At 41.9% G+C, this 17214-nt stretch overlaps 1 protein-coding gene across 4 annotated transcripts in view; it reads right to left on the reverse strand.

Moving 5' to 3' along the window:
* LOC109423252 (hemicentin-2) overlaps positions 1 to 17214 on the reverse strand; it is a 759984-nt gene that overhangs the window by 103056 nt on the left and 639714 nt on the right. For all 4 annotated transcript variants that reach the window (XM_062846090.1, XM_062846089.1, XM_062846091.1 and 1 more), the window contains 3 exons: positions 4148 to 4465; positions 3596 to 3747; positions 3355 to 3502 (listed from right to left, as the gene is read on the reverse strand). In XM_062846090.1, the coding sequence (XP_062702074.1) occupies positions 3355 to 3502; positions 3596 to 3747; positions 4148 to 4465 (618 nt within the window). The remainder of the gene's footprint in view (positions 1 to 3354; positions 3503 to 3595; positions 3748 to 4147; positions 4466 to 17214) is intronic.

The raw sequence follows: 17214 nt of genomic DNA on the forward strand, positions 1-17214 counted from the left end.
AGGAGGAGTCCTCTCACCACTAATGTGGTCGTTAGTTGTAGACGATCTTCTAAGAAGCTTGAAGGAAAGAGGTTTCGAAGTTGTGGGCTTTGCAGACGATATAGTCATAATAGTGAGAGGAAAGTATGACGAAACTGTTTCGGAGAGAATGCAAAGGGCCCTAAACTATACACATTCATGGTGTATTAAGGAGGGCCTTAGCATCAACCCGTCAAAAGTCGTAATTGTCCCTTTCACTAGGAGAAGGAAGATCAACCTAAAAGCTTTTCGGCTTGGAGGGATACAAATTCATCCTAGTGATCGAGTCAAATACTTAGGTTTGATTCTGGATGCCAAACTGAACTGGAATGCTCAAATTGAGTCCGTGATCGGTAAGGCAACAAGTGCGTTCTGGTTATGCTCCAAAACTATTGGCAGGAAGTGGGGCTTGAAACCAAAAATGATAATGTGGATTTATACTGCCATAATCCGCCCAAAAGTGACGTACGCTTCGTTTGTTTGGTGGCCAAAAACAAAAGAGGCTACCACGCAATCAAAGCTTGCGAAAATCCAACGTCTTGCGTCCATTGCTGTTACAGGAGCGATGCGAAGCACTCCATCAAAAGCTTTAGATGCGATTCTCAATCTGCTACCTTTGCACGAGTACGTGCAATTAGAAGCAGAAAAGGAATTGCTGCGACTTAAACGAATTGAAAAGTTTATGCCAGGTGATCTTGTAGGTCACCTGAGCATTTCACAATACTTCCAAAATAGGCCAGTAATGAAAATGATTAAAGACTGGATGAAACCTGTGGAGAACCATGATGTTCCTTACAAGTTGCACGAAACAACTCGTGCAGATTGGGAAGTCGGAGGTCCCACTGTTCGTCAAGGGTCAATCAAATTCTATACATATGGCTCAAAAGTTGGAATAAAAACGGGAGCAGGAATCTACGGCCCTGGAATACAAACATCAGTGGCGATGGGACACTATCCTACGGTGTTTCAAGCAGAGATTCTTGCTATTTTGAAATGCGCAAATATCTGCCTTGAGAGAAAATACAGATATGCAAATATTTGTATTTTCTCAGATAGTCAAGCTACACTAAAAGCATTGTGCGCTTACAAATGTACTTCAAAGCTTGTCTGGGAATGCATTCTTTCACTGCGCAGGCTGTGCCAAGGGAACTCAGTAAACTTATACTGGGTTCCAGGTCACTGCGGCATTGAAGGGAATGAAATGGCAGACAAGCTTGCTAAAAGTGGTTCCAATTTACAATTTGTTGGTCCAGAACCATTCTGCGGAATATCAAACTGTACAATTAAAATGGATCTGAAATGCTGGGCTGAGCAGAGGGTGATATCCAATTGGATGGATGTCAAAAATTGCAATCAGTCAAAACGATTTATAACACCAAATGCTTATAAAACCAAAAAGCTCTTAGAGCTCAACAAGAGAGCTCTATGTACATACACTGGCCTAGTAACTGGACACTGCCCGAGCAGGTATCACTTGAAAAATATTGGCCAGATTCAAAGTGATATCTGTCGTTTCTGTAATACGGAACGTGAAACCTCGGAACATCTGCTTTGCAGTTGTGGTGCTTTATACATGCGCAGGCAAAGATTTCTAAATAGTGGTTGCTTGCAACCCAGTGAGATCTGGTCTGCAGAACCTGGGAAGGTCTTGGGGTTCATTAATTCCATTGCACCTGACTGGGAGACGACGCGTCGTGGCAGAAGCTGATTACTTGACACATGGTAATTAGCTGGCTAGATGCGAATATCAAAACGGGACATGCCACAAAAGTTCAGCTTATTGGACGCAGTGGCTTAAATTCCCCAACAGGGGAGGAAAAAAAATGCATACGACACATCGAATCGCGCCTCTTTAGATAACCTGATGAACGGTTAGCAATAAAATGGAATCAGACTATGTTTAGGAAAAGCAGTAGTATTCCGGAACCGATTTCGTGTATCCCGCCGGAAGTGGTGGAATGTAGATGGGAACCAAACCCATGCATGCGACACATTAAATATCAGCTTTTACGAAGAACGGTAAGCAGGAGAATAGCCTTAGATTACAGCAGAGACTACCGGTAGTGTTCCGGAACAAGCTCCAGATGTCCCGCCGGAAGTGGTCAAATGTAAAAGTGAACCAAATTATTCTACTTTATCGATCTTGTTGCCGTCCTTTTCAAGCTTATGCTAAATCTGTCAAAATGACCTGAGAATTGTCAGTCATTTTGAGGTTAGGTTCGTTGGTGTAATGAAGAATGGGAAAAGACCGAAATTTCAAAAATTTGACTAAAATTCAAAATGAATCCTTTGGCAATTAAATCTTCTACAGCTCTTCTCCTATGCTTGGCGAATAGTCGGAAAAATAATTTGAACAAAATATTATTGACGGTACGCTATGAGGCCAGTGTGTACTTCCAGTGTGACTGTTATGCGGTTAAATTCGTGAATATTTGATAATGAGACTAAACGACTTGGTATTTTTTTCACATTTCGTAAAACAAACTTGTCAGGTCCATTTGGGTGGATGAAAGTACTGATGATTTGGAGATGATCCCCGGTATTAACTCAATATCGATAAAAACTGCAAATGTTACAAATATGTAGTTATGGGCAGTATACATTGAATATAACATCGGAAATATGTGCCATCAGTTAGTTTCCCAACTCGATGATGGCTTAGATAAAATTCTTGCTTTTAAACATAAAGTATTCATAGGATTCAGGATTCAGGAGTCGATGGAAAGATCATGAGTACATATTCGACGAGAAAGGCACTATCACCACTAGGTGGATTCATCCGGGTTTTTTAATTGTTTATTTGAATGAGAAATTTTGTGGGCACGCGGTTCAAAAGTTGATGTCTCTTAGGTAAAGGAGTAAACTGCTCTCCAAGGCAGAATACGACCTTAAAACAAGCATCTTTTGAGGTTTATGACCACATATGCTTAGCCGGGGCGTTATCCCCCTCTTTCCCCTAATGTTGTCAAGTCTTATTCAGGAATGATTTTATGAGTTGGGCCATTTTACCCCATCTTGGCATTTTGGGCTTTGTTCCCCTACTATGAAAGATTTTTTTTTATCATAGATTACATTTTGATGCAATGATTTCTGTGGGTATTATACTTTTGATAAAACATCAAATTGAATGCTGAAACCATGGTCCTAATATTTTGGAAACATATCAAGGTTACGCCATCGCAACAGAACCAGGGAATGTTATCATAATAGCCAATTACTCCGCGAGAGGATTCCGCCCAATCGAAACAGGCTGCCATATTTTGCCTTCATCATTCTCGAACGGACATGATAAAAGGTAATCATATTGTAACGAGCAGCACCGGCCAAATAACTTACATTGTATATCCAGCTTCCATCCGTCCTCCAGTGCTTCGGTGGTTGGCACGTAAGAGTTGTACGCTTTGCAGGACAGGTACTTGCCCGCATCGGTTCGGTTAAGGCTTATCGACAGCGTACTCGTGGTTTGATTACCATCGGCGGACGTCTGGTTGCGTGAAAAGAGCGAAGGCAAAAAACATGATCTGTGTGTGAGAGCGACAAGGCTTCGGTTGTTTAATTTCGGAGTTCAAAGCATTACCGTTTCTTTGCTCCTATCGAGCCGAATTCCATCCAGGAACCATGTTATGGAGGCCGCCGGCCGGGAGCCCGCACTTTGGCACAGCAGGTCGTACCGATGACCGGCCGATAGGGGCTGGCGTGCACCAATCAGTCTTATGTTGAGGGGAGCAACTGCATGGACATGGACAGGGTGAGAATCATACAAGTTAACATTTTAATGAACAAAGTTTCTTGTGTGCTGGACATTCCATGTCGAAATGTGGAGCGTTATGTAGTTCTACTATAATTTGTTTGTCTCCTGCCACTTAGAAACATGGTTTGGAAATCACTAGGTAAGGAAATGTGCAGTTTTGAATGGTATAACAAAATGTTAAATGAATTTCCCACTATATTCAATGGTTTTTCTTATGACTTCAATGTTACGGTTTTGTTATTCTGGTTATTTTTGTTTCCATTTGTTAGTTTCTTGATATTCGCATGAAATCGATTCTATCTTCGCAGTAAAGCAACACTATTCCGCGAATTTCGACATGGAACAACCTTTGCTGTATCCACACAAGTGCAAACCCACAGTTCATATCGATCTGGACGGACTGCTCCACCGCGGTGGCCCGTTCGTGGTTGCTAGCTTTGCACACTAGTTTCGAGTGCAGGTCCTGCCGGCTCAGTGGTCCCAATACAATCTCGCTGCGGAGGTGCTTGCTCAATGGCATGTTCTTGGATTCGGCCACCAGCGGATTACCGTCGCGAAACCAACTGACCGTTGGCACCGGTCGGCCCCCGTAGACGTCACATCGCAGCGTTACAATATCGCCCTCGCTATAGGGGCCGGCCACCGTTGTCCGATCGATGCCCAGCTGGTCTTGTATCACAACCCGTTCGGGCGGAACTGTGGTGGGAGAGAACAAGAGAAGAGAAGTGTTACGTTACTTGAATAGTTGCACTAGTGTTGCATGTCTTTTGATGGTGGCTGAGCTGCTGATTGTATCTAATGCTAGGGAATACTGGTTAATTACAAGCATATTTTTAAATTATTACATAAGACACATACATGAGGTATGAAACTTCTTCCAAAACATCTTCCAGCTTTTTTGAAGAGAAAACCAAAAGTCTAGTTTAGTAACATTGAAAATATTGATAATAATAATATTGGAATTACCCCTTCATTTGATTCTATGTATGAAACAGAACATACATTTGCTAACCATCTTCTATACCTACTGTTAACTTATGGATATGTTTAGTGATTGTTGCCATATGGCGATATCGTACGACATTTTTCTACTACCAACAATCACAACACTTCAGTTCACTCCAGTTCCCCTGACATTGACATTCCACAATAAAATTAATTCATAATTTCCCTCTCGAATCCCAAATTCCTGCTGGATCCATTTGTTGGTCGACCGTTTGCCGGAGCAAAGTTTTCTCCTGCGCAAACAAAACCGATACCGGTGATAAATTTCACAACGGAACACATTGTTGCGTCCGGAAAATTCCTAGCCCCTGTCACGAGCCACGGTAGTGGTGGTGTGTGGTCCGGTGTCCAGCTCAGGTAGGTATGCGATTTCAGCGTCGCACTGATTCGAGAGGACTGTCGAGGGTGACCTTACGAATGGGAAACGGCACCATCCTCTCCTCTTTTTGGCGTAACGTCCTCACTGGGACAAAGCCTGCTTCTCAGCTTAGTGTTCTATGAGCACTTCCACAATTATTAACTGAGAGCTTCCTCTGCCAATGACCATTTTGCATGTGTATATCGTGTGGCAGGCACGAAGATACTCTATGCCCAAGGAAGTCAAGGAAATTTCCTTTACGAAAAGATCCTGGACCGACCGGGAATCGAACCCGTCACCCTCAGCATGGTCATGCTGAATACCCGTGCGTTTACCGCCTCGGCTATAGGGGCCCTCGGCACCATCACAGAGCAAAAATTATAAAATCACATTATTCATTTAATTTTTATTTATTTATACGTTTTTCCCATTCGCGCAGCAAAGCTTTTGTACAAAATATGAGTCCCACTGGTACACGTTATCTCCTGTTTGCAGTGTGAGAACGGAATAAAAAAACAAAAAATCGCGGCTATGCGGCATTCAGCGCGAAAAGACTGTTGGTAGTAGGTACCTACCTACCATTGGCTCGACTCCCTACGGTGCATAAAAGACAATTTATAACTTTTCCGTCCAGAGGTAGTGAGCGGTGCCTACATATTGGATTTGATACCCGTCCTGCACCTATACGATGATAAAGCAAATTGCGACCTTACTTTAACGCTGTAGAATGGAAACCGCCTTTAACGGAGGACATCTAATTAAAAGCACGTATCTATTCCTAAAAGTCATTTGAAGGGATCCCTAGTTTGAAGTTGAACAAACTAGATTTTCAGGTTTTTGTCACCTGCAAATGGTGAGACTATAACCTGAAAGGAGCGTCTAACATAACTCTGGCTCTGACAAATTCCTACCTCATGATTCCATGCGTCAGACGATGATAAAGATTGCTTGTTAAGAGTTGTGTGCTGCCGGGTAGTGTAGTACTGCACTGTTGTCCTTCAGACTTCAGCTATATGGTGGTGCGGCTTGGGGCAGCAGGGTTATGGTCCCGGAGCCTGACGAAACCCCCCATTAAGGAGAAGCGAGGAGGTAGGAGCGGTAAGCTGCGCATGCAGCTCCAGCCTAGGAGCTCCGATCCTCAGCAGGTCAGCCGGTGGAGATACTGCGTGGTTTATGAGGGTCGTCAACCAAATGAGAGAAGGGCTACCCGCGATAGAGGTAGCTGAGCAGCAGCTTGGCAAGATCATCGACATTGCTTCTACGAAGTCCAACATAAGTGTGGATCTCAAAATAGCCCTGTTGCGACTTCGTTAGTCGATGGACAATGCCAAGCAGGATCACGTGAGACTCGTGAAGACAACAGCAGCGGCGGAACCGGCGAAAGTAAAGGTTACGAAGTCTGCCCAGGCGTGGGCCTTCGCTTTCGCAGGAAGTCCAAAACATATAGTGCATGCGACTGCTCATGATAAGCAGTCGCAGAAGCGGGTGAGGCAGTCGTCAGGTAAGGAGCTGTCTGCTGGGGAAAATACTAACCACGAAGGTCGGCAGTAAGCTGTGAAGGTGATGCGGCGCCGAAGGCCATAAGGCACAAGGCTGCACGAGTCCACCCGAGAAACTCGTAAACAACAGGCACCTAGCGGGTGGTCCAAGGTGCCCGGCATTCAAGAAAGCCGTAGTGAACAAATCACAGTGCAGGTAACGCAGCTGAATCTGAACCAATGTGACGCAGCTCAGTAACTGTTTTGTCAGGTGATTTGTAAGAGGGGGAAGGATATCGCCATCATAGCGGACCCATACCGAGTACCCACCGGCAACGGCAATTGGGTCGTGAGCGATGAACTAGCCTGAAGTCTGCTGCACTGGAATAGCGGAACTACGGCGACGAAAAAGGCCGAAGCGAGCACCGATAGGGCACGATCGGAAAAATATTCGGGAATCAAGGCGAATGTGATCGGTCTCTGCAGAAATCGGTGCGACCGAGACCGGGAGTTGGTTCTAGCGCTCTTCACCGCAAGGACGTGCGCGCGCGGCTCGAAGATTAAAAATCCCCGGAACTTCTGTAGTGTGTACCAGTACAGGCACACCCCTCCCCCCCTACTCTGTACACGTGGGAGAGGGACCTTCGTCAAAAGCTTTCGTATATGCGACCATCAGGTGGTGGAGAAACAACTTCGCGGCGCAGCGACGGACGAAACGAGATACTCGGCGCACGTGGGAGCCTAGACGGGTTCTAGCGTCGTCCGACCTAGACCTAGACCTAGTAGTACCTCCACGCAAAACAAGAAAGGCTACCAAAAATTGAGATATGCCTTTTCTACCAATTAATGTATTAAAAACGTACAGAAAATGTGTTAAATCATAATCTATTCGTTGTATTAGGATGCGCTACACGGTTCCACAGGTTCCATACTACTACACACAAACACCGCTATTCAAACCCGAGAAGTTGAACCGGGATGCGTCTAAAAATAACTTTCGCTTCGCTGCCGAGCTTCGCGTCCTATTGTCTACTAGGAATTTTCCACTAGTAAACAGCACACTGCTGGATGCGGCTTGGGATACGAGCTTTTCAGTGCACAATGGGTTTAGAGTTATATTTACGAAGACAAAAATGTATCTGCCAAGTTCTGTCATTTTTTTTTGTGTTATTGTGAAATGAGTACGGTCACTCGAGTGTGGCTTATCCAAAAATCTGCTGATTAATTATCTATATATATAAAAATGTAGTGGCATACGTGGGACCGCACATAACATGCGAACGGATGGTCCGATTTCGGTCGTCTTAGTTTTGTTCTGTTAGTTTTCACCCAAGGAAGGTTTATGAGGCAAAAATCATGAGAAAATTGAGAGTTTTTGAAAATTGATCTTCTGCACATTTTGTGACCGGGGACTTGGTCTTGGAAATGTCAAAAAGCGCAGTAGGCAAGACAAAGTTTGCCGGGTACAGCTAGTTCTCTATACAATTTCAAAATGTTCTACAAAGTTGTAGCAAATTTGCACACAAACCAGCCGCTCACTCTCTGGCATCCATTGCAGCACTCTCAAAATGAGTGCTCAAACAAATGTTAGAACAACCTTTTTTTTTTTCAGTTTCTGCCTGCACATTTTGTGCGCGCAGAAAATGTGCACACAAAAATTCGTGTTAAGAGCGCACTCAGTCGTGCTTCCAGTGCACGACAAGTGCACAGACAAGTAGATGTGACACTAACGAAATTTCAATCTCATATGTCTCATGATCCTGTTTACTTAGAGAGTTGGTGTCTTCGGCAAAGTTGTTCGGCTGGTCAAGGACTAACAGATAATGAGACTTAAGATTCAAAATTCCACCGCTAGGCGGTTCTAGTAAGCTAACAAGTTTTGTTTTTCATATATATCAGGAAACTTTGCAAAAAATTGCAACTAGCGCCGCCTAGCTGCAGAAACTTGAAATAAACGGTAATTATTCTGAAAGCCCTTGATCTACCAAACAATATTGCCGAAGACACCATCATTCTACAAAATGAGGATGCTGAGATATGCGAAATTTAAAATTTGTTTGCTCTCTAGCGCCGCCTAGCGGTGGAATTTTGAACCTTAAGTCTTATTATCGGTTAGTTCTTGACCAGCCAAACAACTTTGCCGAAGACACCAACTCTCTAAGTAATCAGGACCATGAGATATATGAGATTGAAATTTCGTTAGTGTCACATCTATTTGTCTGTGATATCTTAGACAAGCAGATGCAACACTGACAAAATTTCCATCCCATATATCTCAGGATCCTGATTACTTAAAGAGTTGATTTCTTCGGCAAAGTTGTTCAGCTGGTCAAGGACTTTCAGAATATGGACCGTATGATTTGTGATTTCACCACTAGGCGGCACTACCCGACTAGAGGATCATAACAAAAATATATCATAATTATATCTCATTGTGATATGACTTACAAATTATGTTATAATTTTGTTATGACATGGGTTGTTTATTACTTTTTCGAACTAAATTATAACAAAATATATTATAATCTTTTGTAACTAATTTTGTTATAAATGATTCAAAACAAATTCTGTTAAAACTTTGTTATTTTTACAACTGAATAAAATGATTCGTTGGAAAAATAACACAATTATATCAGAATATGAAATAATTTTGATTTTTAAATACATTACAAAAAATAAAAATAAAAATATTATGTATTCGTTTTTTGTTTGTTTTTTTTTTTTACTGCGCAGAATGCCGGAAGCGTATCCGAGTACTCTCAAAACTAAAAGATACTCTTATTTTTCCAACTTTGAACCGAACTTCGACTCGTTAAAATAAGAAACTATTTTTATTATTGATTATGCGAATAGAACGGTTGGGTCATGCGGTATTACCAAAAGTACAAATTTTCTGGAACATGTCCTTATACTATTGAGCGGCCCAGATGCAAAGGGGTGTAAGTGACCATTTTGAGCTGAGCATATAAAAAAAACTTCAGATTTCAAGCTCCCAGGAACATTTTTAAGATTATTTTTATGATGATTTGAAAAATTCCAATATATCATAGAAAATTCGGTTTATTTTTGAAACTCCATACATTTTGTATGGGATGAAAAATTGATGAAAAACTTCAAACCTCATTTACTCAAAAGTGGGGTTTTGTCACTTACATCCCTTTGTTTCTAACCCCCTCTATTCTAATATCGGAGTTGGAATAGTTGGAGCGTATTGAAAAGACATGGTCTCTCGGGATTCGGGAAACATGTTCCGTAATGATTACTTTAAAATCAATGAACACGTACTGTATAGTAGCAAAGGTTTATTGGCTGGGACTCTTATTTAATTTGCACATCTTCCGGCAAATCTTCCGGAGTTAGATTTAAGTGCAATAAAAGCAACATGAATAATTTCACAGTATTTGTGCAGTAGCTATATATCCCGCTTCAAGTTAGATTTGACAATAATGTTTACATCCAACAAGCCGTGTTGGTATACAAACAGTTTCTTTAGTACAGCTTCTAGCTGTAATGATATCGCATAACGGCCTTCAAGGCGCTGCTGGTTTGTGGATTTGCTAGTATTACGAATTGTACTATATATTAGCAGCTGTTTCGTTAATGGGAACTCCTATTAAGTTTGCTCAAGTTTTCACATCTTTTGGTGTTCCCGTATTTGATATTTGCATTTCGAATGCCCACAGCAATAACTATTACTTAATTTATCTTCTTAAGTTTATTGACTGCTGCATCATATTATTGATGATGATGATGATGATTGAGTACCCACCATCAGCGCAAGGATTATCTATATGTCATATTAACAGTACTGCTATTCTAACTTCTAATTATAACGTCAAAAAGTACCGAACAGACTATGTATTAAGAAGTAATGGATGTTATTGAGCGTGGAGATAGCAAATGCGGTACTAAATAATCCTAAACAATACAAATGTGAATGATAATTCTGCTCAATTGATCACTGCATTTCTCTACTTAAACTTTTTTTTATTACGACCTATTATCATTTGACCATATTTGCTTTGACATTATATCAACTTTTTCATTTCCAAAAATAATCTAAATCTTAGAATAAAACTAAATAGCATCTGCAAAAGTTATCATATCAGCCTATGATATAGTTGTGATCAATTAAAACAAAGCCACATTTTACGCTCACGTAGGTACGTGTATGATCGTCGGTCTCACAGCGCAAAGAAAAAAAAACCAAATTCAATCATCACCGTCCGTAAAGAATCACGACTACAGCAACTTTGACGCCGCCAGAAAGCACCCCATGACGAAGCTCAATCATAAATAGTCGACTGGCTATTTTTTCGTCGTTCTCTTTGTTCAACAAACGACGACGGGCCATGCGCACGCCACCACTGTTATTAGTGTTTCAGTGCGCATGTCTACGCACCGCGATAGCGCTGTTGGTAAGAGAGAGAGGTTCATTGTTTGATCTTGCATTCAAATCTCTGTCTATGTTCTACGACTGACAAACAAGAGATGGGGGAATAGGGAAACTGGCAATACGTGGAACCAGTAAAGCTTCTTTCATTGCTCGCTTCAGGTGCTGTGATAGCCTCATTGGTAAAGGCGACTGATAATTAACGATGATTGGATTATTGGTTCAAATCCCGTCCGGGTATGTATGTTTTATAATGAACTGGAAAGTTTTTTTGCGTGACCTATTATTTTCTAAAAATAGAACAACACACTTAAAATAATTACCCAAAAAATGAGTATAAAAATTAGTTTTTACCCTAATTGGTGTCAAAGGAATTATATAACAATTTGTTATAATTTTGTTATATTCTATCATATTTCATGGAACAAATTTTGTAATATTTTTGTTATGATCATAACACAAGTTATTACATTTTTGTTCTTTTCAGTGGGAATTTTGTTAGAATTTTTGTTATTTTAACTACTAACGGTACATGTTTTATAACAACTCTTGTTATAAAAATTTATTGTAACAAAATAACACAGCTTGTTATAATTTTGTAATGTCCATCTAGTCGGGTAGACAGCGTACAAATTTTACATTTCACATATCTCAGCATTCTGATTCTTTAGAAAGATGGTGTCTTCGGCAAAATTGTTTGGTAGATCAAGGGCTTTCAGAATAATTATCGTTTGGTTCTAGTTTCTGCAACTAGGCGGCGCTAGTTGCAATGTTTTGCAAATTTTCCTAATATATATGGAAAACAAAATTTGTTAGCTCACTAGCACCGCCTGTTGGTGGAATTTGGAACCAAAATATCAATCAACTGTAAGTCTTTGACCAGCTTAAGACGTCTGCTTGTCTCTGATATCACAGGATTTGATACCCCGTAGTGGGTTTAGGACTCACTGGCATGCTTTTGGTTCACCAAATGCTCAAACAACACATACCCCTTTAAACACATTGCGTGTGCACTGAGTTCTGTTTTTTCTGCGTGCGCGCAGAAATTGCGGGGAATCTGACTTGCGGGCTCTCATTGCTCTCACGCAGCACTCTAATCACCCGCACAAAAACTCTGCGTGAGAGAAATTATGTACATTTTATTGTGCGTTTTTTTTTCTTTTTGTAAGGTAAATGAAACTGAGAAGATCAGTGAAAGATGAGCGTAAATGGGCACAGTTTCTGCGTGACATGCCATCCCTGGACTTAGACACGTTCAAAGAAAACAAAATTTACAGCTTGTTGATTACTTCACGAAAAAAAATCAATCATTTGAATGATATTGCAAATGTGTAACTAGTGCCACTTAGTGACAAAATTTCGAAGCAAGTGGACCATTAACTGTAAGCTCTTGACTAACTGAATAACATTGCCGAAGACACCATCTTTCTAAGTGATGAGAGTCCTGAGATATATGAAATTTAAAATTTGCTTGATCACCATCCATCACCATCCATCATGGAATCGTAAATAAAATTATTAGAGAGCAGATTTTTGAATCAGTTTAATCAGATGTTTGACATAACAATAATGGGGAAAAGGATCAACAATTAAAAAGAAACTTTCTAAAACACAATATGTGTCTAAAAACTTAAACAGTTTTGTCTTCGTAAATTCGGCTCTGGGCCCATTGTGCAGTGTGGTGGCTGTATCACTTCCATCACCAAGCCACGTTTGTGTTGTTAATGATGGCTTTCAGTCTCTCGTCTATCCAACTGCAGTTGTAGCCGTGCTGGTTTGAGTGCAGGGTACTATGTAACATCATAATACTGTCTCGGTTCGATTCCCGTCGCCGCCCGTTTTTCTTTTTAAACATGTTTTGTAATTGATGCCGCCACTGCTGCCATGACCAGTCTAAAAATAGAACAAATAAAGAGAAACCAATGCGGCAGAGCACACGCACACATGCGAAATTTTCCTTTTCCAGATTCTAGGAAGCCAATACAATTTTTGGTATACTGCCACCTACCAATTTTTGTATTTGCAAAGCCTTAATACAATATTTGTATATGTTCCATACCCAACTGTATTAGAATCTGCCAATCTCAGGTTGCGTGTCGAGACGAACATTCGGGATCACCAACTTATCCACGATAGACGCCGATTGTGCTCCCCCCCTCGTTACCCTCGATAGCGCCCAGAGTCGGTCCGGTCATAATCACAAGTTACACTGCAGTGCTCATCATACGTTTGAACTCCCCCCCCCCCCACACACACAACGGGCGGGAGAAGCGATCGCTGCCATCAACGTTTGTCCATTCGGAAAAGTGCGTCGGTTGACTCTCGTTCTATCCCCGAAACACCGGAGCACGTGGGAAGCTATCGGGGAACTACCTGGAGAGAGCCAATTCACTATAAAATGACTGCTGTGGATTCGCCAAACGAAGAACTCACCCCCCTTGAATGAGGGACCTGAATACCGTGTGACCGATGCCAAGACACGACCTGGACGGCCGACCAACGATAGTACCGTACCAGCCCCGCCCACGCCATCACCAAGTCTGCTTCATTGTGTGCAATACATCGGATAGCTTTAAACGTGAGTAACTGTTCCACTTTCCCACATCATCCGAAAACTCTCCCTTCCTTTCAACGCCCTGGGACTCGGGAGCAAAAGAGGCATTTCGCGCCCACTCCGGAAGCTGCCGACGATCAGACCAGCAGCTTGGGGTCTAGGTGGGTCCCCTTCTGGGACCGCACGAGCTCCCGAGGTCATAGACGTTTCAATGGATAGAACCGGAAAGCGATCGAGCAGTTCACGCAGATGCTAAACTGTATGACTAGGGTGCTACCTGTTGAAGGCCGGTGGTAATAGCGGGTAACTTCAATTCCAGCGGGATCAGATCTTGCTAGAGACACTGGGCATGCTAAATGCCGACCTGGCTAATGTTGGTATCAAAAGTACCTTTGGAAACGGAGCGGAGTCGATTATCGACGTAACAACATCAGGCAGCCCTCGAAGGTGAAATACATCATGATCACGAAGTACGAATACTTCGACGTGAGTGATACCTACATGGTTTATACGACGACGTAGGTAAGGCCGCAGTTCCGGACGGAGTCCCGACCCTGGCCATGAAAGTAGCTATTATAGAGGGTTCCGGGGTGTTCAGGTCTGTTATGCAGAAATGCCTGGACGAGGAAGATTTCCTAGAGGTTTGGAGGAGGCAGAGCCTGGTTCTATTACCAAAGGCGGGAAAACCACCCGTGATCCGCCGGCATACAGTCCAATATGCTTGATCGACACGGCGGGGAAGTTGCTCGAAAAGGTCATCCTCAACAGAATGTTGAGGCACATGTAAATGGTGTCTCGATCAACCAGTTCGGCTTCCGGAAGGGGAGGTCGACTGTAGACGATGCCGTTCAGTCAAATGCCATTTGTCCGAAAAAGGAATGATGAACTAAAGTGCTCATGCCACTGTTTTCTATATCAGTATTACTCGAAAGAACAGGCTATGATTCAAAAAAGGAAAAATCTCTGACAAAATATTCACAGTTTCGACGCCAACTAATCCCTCAAAACTAGAAAGAATAGCCTATGATCAAAGAAAGGAATGTTTGTGATGATCATATTGCCAGCTTGAATGTTATCCTGAGTTTGTCCACGCCTTTAAATTCTTTCATCATAATTCGGCTAAACGGCATTCAGCCAAACACCCCTTTCGGCCAGATGTCATTCGACCAAATGGCGTTCGGTCAAACGACATTTCGCTAAATGGCCGGATACCCCCGGTTCCCTGTACAAAATACTCAGAAGTTACTTCCAGAATCGAGTTCATGACACAGAGGTGGGTGAGAAGTGCTTGTTCGCGCACAAAGCGAACGGTGTGCAACGTTTCAACCCTGGTGTGCACAGTTGCCATTCTCTCTCTGCTGTTCATCCTCTTTGCATAGTTCCGTTCCCACCTTTCCCATTTATCTACCACCAATACAAACTAACCTCGAGTTGCCGCGAGTATTTCGGCCACCCATACTAACAAGCACCCTCATCCTTTTTAACTCCACGTTTCCGCACACGCACTAGGGTAAGGGAGGTATTTTGGACCCCTTTAGGAAGTGGATGAACAATTCAGCGAAAAAAGAAAGTTCCCACTTCAAAATATGAATAATTTCAGTAGGCATCACGTAAAGCAACATGTTTTCTGTCGAAAAAGGCCAAACAGAACTCAAAATTGTTGTAGTAAATACAAGAAATATCAAAACTCCTGAAGGATCTCGGGCTTCTATTTTGGACCACCTGATTTTATTTTGGACCACCAAGTGCACATATTTTGGCCCACCAAATTAAACTTCAATTGATTGATGAAATGAAAGCCACCTCAGGAAAAATGTAAACATAGTTAAAACTACGTGAAGTTTACATCTTTTCTATTCATTTTTTGAGGCAGGGAACGTTTAAAAATTACGTAACGGTAAAAAAAGATGACATTTTGCTGCAATTGCCAGTTTTTACGCATTATAGTATGATGTTTCATAAAAAATGTTACGCAAAACGTATATTTATTAACTTTTGCATGACGTCAGTCACCATGCATAAATTACGTAACACTTCACATAAGTCTGAAAGTCTAGAGATTTTGCTAAATATAAAGGCGTTCCACACATTTTGTAATGAGTGGAAGGGCCATCAAAAATAAAGTAATTTGAATGATACGTAAATTGTCACTGACATTGTCTCAGTCATCAACTGATTGCCGAGAAGGACAACTTTTCTAAACTGGATGATTGAATACCTGAAAATTTCAACTTGTCGAAAAGTTGTAAGGACACAAATCGATTCGAAATTTTTAACCAGGCGAAAAGTTGTTAGAACAAATCGAACCCACAACATTGTAAAATAAACGTATAACAACCCAGATCACGGGAGGTCCAAACTTATTCTATTTATCTGTTTCTAGAGTACATTACATTGGCATGAATATTTTCTCCCTTTAGAAGGAACTGGAGAGATGGATCTGACAGGTGGTCCAAAATATATTCACATCTGATTATGTTGAACATATTTTGGCCATACCTCAAACCACCATTTTAGTATATAATATCGCTCCACCGAGGTTAAGAACAGTTTATTTTGAGTTCTTACAAGGCCCTAACTACATTCACATGAAATAAATATTTATTTTTAAAATTTAATACCTCTTCGAAGCCGACTACAAATTTGTCACCTTCTCTGTTTTTGGTGCTTTTCCATGCGTTTCATTGGAAGTGAAAACATTTTCTCTATTTTTGATATTGAACAGCATATTTAACTGACATCCAAAATAAAGGTCATCACATAGTTGAATACTTTTCGTGTTCCAATAAAAATTTACCAAGATTTAGTAGAGATTATGTGATAAATATCATAAAACTCCCTAGGTGGTCCAAAATACCTGCCCGGTCCAAAATACCTCCACTACCCTACTACCATCTTGATCCAACATGAGCTCTCCACCGGCATGCCAGCTGACCGATGCGCTAAATGCCTCACGCTGATTGGTTGGCGCCTTTTCCAAACTCCGTCCAATAGCATGTCAACAGAGAAGAAGAACAAGAATAATTGCATTATAAATATCAGACCCATTTCTCAATCATTCATTCAGTTTCTAGTCGTTGTATGGCACTCATCATTAAACCGTTCAGTCCCCAGCAGAAATCAGTTTTCATTCCTCCGAAGCAGCTGAACCACCAATCCACTTGTCCTTCCCAGGACAGAGTTATTTGAACCGATTTCTCGTCTGAGCACCGACACTCAAGGCGTTCCTGAGGAAGGTACTGGCCGATCACCCTGGCATTCCGAAGAGGAATTGGCCGCCCCAGCAGAGATTCTCCAAACGAAAGAATTGCCCTCGTCATCTAGTGTCCGTGATCGGACAGTGCTTCAACATAACGATGAGGTGTTGAGGTTAGAGTTCCCGGTGCGAGTGAAGATCGTCGGCCTTGCTGACGGCTTTACGCTGGAGGTCTTCGGTGAATCGATGGAAGTAGTGGAATTGGCTGCTGCCCACTCGATCGCGGTTGTGGATGAGTGGATGAGATCCATGAAACTGGAGTTGGCTCACCACAAAATTGAGGTGGTGATTGTGAATAACCGGAGGTCGGAGCAGCATGCGGAGATCAGTGTAGGCGATTGCACTATCACTTCGAAGCGCTCCGTCAACACTTGGGTGTGATGATAGACGATAAGATTAGA

The sequence above is a fragment of the Aedes albopictus genome, chromosome 1 (genome assembly GCF_035046485.1).
Source record: "Aedes albopictus strain Foshan chromosome 1, AalbF5, whole genome shotgun sequence".
NCBI classification, from domain to species: domain Eukaryota; kingdom Metazoa; phylum Arthropoda; class Insecta; order Diptera; family Culicidae; genus Aedes; species Aedes albopictus.